The sequence below is a fragment of the Emys orbicularis genome, chromosome 1 (assembly GCF_028017835.1).
Source record: "Emys orbicularis isolate rEmyOrb1 chromosome 1, rEmyOrb1.hap1, whole genome shotgun sequence".
NCBI lineage: Eukaryota > Metazoa > Chordata > Testudines > Emydidae > Emys > Emys orbicularis.
The window spans coordinates 368301712-368304757 of NC_088683.1; the positions used below are offsets into that span (position 1 = coordinate 368301712).

The 3046-nt window shown below is 47.7% G+C and overlaps 1 protein-coding gene across 1 annotated transcript; it reads left to right on the plus strand.

The window, feature by feature from the left end:
* Positions 1-2071: 2071 nt before the first annotated feature.
* On the plus strand, positions 2072-3046 carry LOC135895313 (olfactory receptor 52P1-like). The gene has a single exon (XM_065423384.1). It carries the CDS (start codon positions 2108-2110, stop codon positions 3044-3046), a length of 939 nt encoding a protein of 312 aa, XP_065279456.1. The 5' UTR covers positions 2072-2107.

Sequence of the window (3046 nt, forward strand, 5' to 3'; positions counted from 1 at the left end):
TGTTCAGGTGAGTCATTGCAGTGTAACTCCCTTGCTGGACAATAGTGGTTGATGGTTGTTTGACACCCGCCCAGGCTTTGGAAACGTTTCCTTGCTGTTGTCTCTGGGGAGCTGCTGATTCCCAATTTACAGCATGATTTAGTGACAATCATACAACGTGATCTCATAAATTCAGTTGCATTAATGATATACATATTTAGCTAGAACAATGACTTTCAGCAGATCAGAACCTTTCCCCTGATATCTCACATGGCATGTTTTATATGCAATATCACAATTATATATAAATGAGGAATATGGGGGTTACAGAGTGCTCCCCTGAAGTATAGAGTGTCACACTGATGTCTCAGAGAAAGATGGGTGCCTGCATGAAAGTGTCTCACCAAAAGAAAAAAAGGAAGTAACAGAAGTGCAGGCCTGTCAGGGCAGTTCCCAAGTCGTTGCGGAGCCCTGGACAACCCCCCCTGCACTCCACCCCAGGCCCCAACCCCACTGCACCCCTTTCCCCAAACCCCCGCCTCTTCCCATCCTTGCTCCACCCCATTCCACCCCTGCCCCTAAGCCCCCACCTCTCCTCCCCTGAGCAATGCCACGAGCCGGTGGGCCAGAGCAGGTCTGGGCCAGTAGAGCTGCTGCCATCCCCCGGCCCTGCAATGCCCTGGCCCCTACCCGTCCCCTAAAGTGGGGGTGGAGCAGAGAAGCTGGGGTTGGCAAGGCCAGGCTGGTAGCACTGCTACCCAGTCCCATGCGGCCTTGATCCCAAAGAACCCCCCTGAAGTGGGGGAGGTTGGAGGAGGAGGGCCACCCAAAGTGTGAGGCCTGGGGTGACCACCCTGATCTATCCTATGGGTGGGATGGCTCTGAGGCCTGTAGCCTTAAATACCAAGACCCTTGTGGCCATTATGCCTATTTTGTTGAGCAGAAAGTCAAAGGCCAGCAGGATAATATCTGTTTCCATGGGGAAAAGTTGGCTCTTTTCCAACAGAGGAATTGCATTGTGGATCAGACTTATGGTCCATCTAGTCCAGTGTCCTCCCTCTGACAGTGACAGCCCTAGATGCTGCAGAAGAAGGTGTAAGAAACCGAGCAGCAGGTGGATGCGAGGATGACCTAACCAGCCTGAGGGGGTCACCTAATTCCTAACAGCTAGAGATTGGATTCTGCCCTGAAACACATGACCCATATAGGCTTTCCAAAGTATTTATTTAGCTGAAATGATTGTAACTGGATAGTCTCATCATAAATGCAACCTTGTGTGGAAATGAGTTTCTCAGACTAATTCCACATTTTACATGTTTTGAATTTGCCATATTTCAGTTTAATTGAATGTCATCTTGATACTGTGTTATGAGACAGGGGAAACACATTCTCCATGTACTCTCTACCAGTCAGTAATTTATAGAATTTTCTCATGTCCCCTCTTATTCATCTCCTTTGTAAAATAACAATCCCAGTCTTTTCAACCTCTCTCCCTATGAGAGTTTCCCCGAGCCCTTGATCATTCTCGTTGCCCTTCCCTGAACCCCTCTAGTTTTGCAATATCTTGTGTGAGAAGGGTGCCCAGTACTACACAGAGGAGTCCACAGGAGGGTGAAACATTCACTGACTGATCTCATAGCATTGTATTTTCTGTAGGATTCCTCATTCCACTCTTCCTGGATCCCAATGTTTTTCTCAGTTTCTGTCTGGGTTTGCAGTGTAAGTAGGATTTCACAGAGCTGTGCACCATGACACCCAGTTCTCTGTCCTGAGCTCATGCAGTTAAATTAGAACCTTGTTAGGCATTTGATGAGTTCAAGCTTTTTCCCTCCAATTGGAATACATATTGCAGTTATTGACATCGAATTTCATCTGCCATCATATTACCCATTCACCTGGCTTGGTTAGTGCCGTCTGAGGCTTTCTCTGGACTTGACAATGATCTAAATATTCTGGTGCCATCTGTAAATGTTGGCAACGCACTGCTCACCCCCTTTTTAGATTGTTAATAACTATAAAATAGTTACCATAGTATTTCTTATAAAGCATGTAACCCCCCTCACTCTGCTTTTCTCCCTTCACAGGCACCTTGACTTTTTCTGAGCCCGATCAATGCATCAACCACCTCATGGCAAGTTTCAACCTCACCCCCTCTGACTCTTCAATATTCATGCTAGCGGGCATCCCTGGCCTGGAAGCTGCCCACATCTGGATGTCCATCCCTTTCTTTACGTTCTACATTATCAGCCTGTTGGGAAATTTCACAGTTCTCTTTGTTGTAGGCAAAGAGCAGACCCTGCACAAGCCGATGTACCTGCTACTCTGCATGCTGGCTCTCACAGACATTGGCATGTCTACCTCTGTAGTGCCTAAGGCACTGCTTATATTTTGGTTCAATTTGAAAGGAACTACTATGGATGGCTGTCTCACTCAGATGTTCTTCCTTCACGCGATTGCTGTTATGCACTCAGCCATTCTTGTGACAATGGCCTTTGATCGCTACATTGCCATATGTGATCCTCTGAGATACTCCACCATCCTCACCAACGCACGAATAGCTAAGCTAGGGCTTGTGGGTTTGATAAGAGGTGTTCTCTTCATTCTGCCTGAGCCCCTGTTCTTGAGCAGGCAGCCATTCTGTGCCAACCACATTATCCCCCACACGTACTGCACGCACATGACTGTGGCAATGATGTCATGTGGGGACATCACAGTCAACAGGACGTACAGCTCAGTGACAGCATTTGTAGTCATCGGGTTAGACCTGACGCTCATTGCCCTGTCCTATGGTCTGATCCTTAGGGCCATCCTCAGAATCTCCTCCAAAAAAGCCCACCTGAAAGCCCTCAAAACCTGCACAGCCCACATCTGTGTGCTGCTGATGTCTTATACTCCCTCCCTCTTCTCCATTCTGACACAGCGGTTTGGTCAGGGCATTGCTCCCCACGTTCACATCATCTTGGCCAACCTGTATTTAATCATCCCCCCCATGCTCAACCCTATAATTTACGGGGTCAAAACCAAAGAGCTTCGTGACAAAGTGGGCAAATACACCTGCAGAATGTGA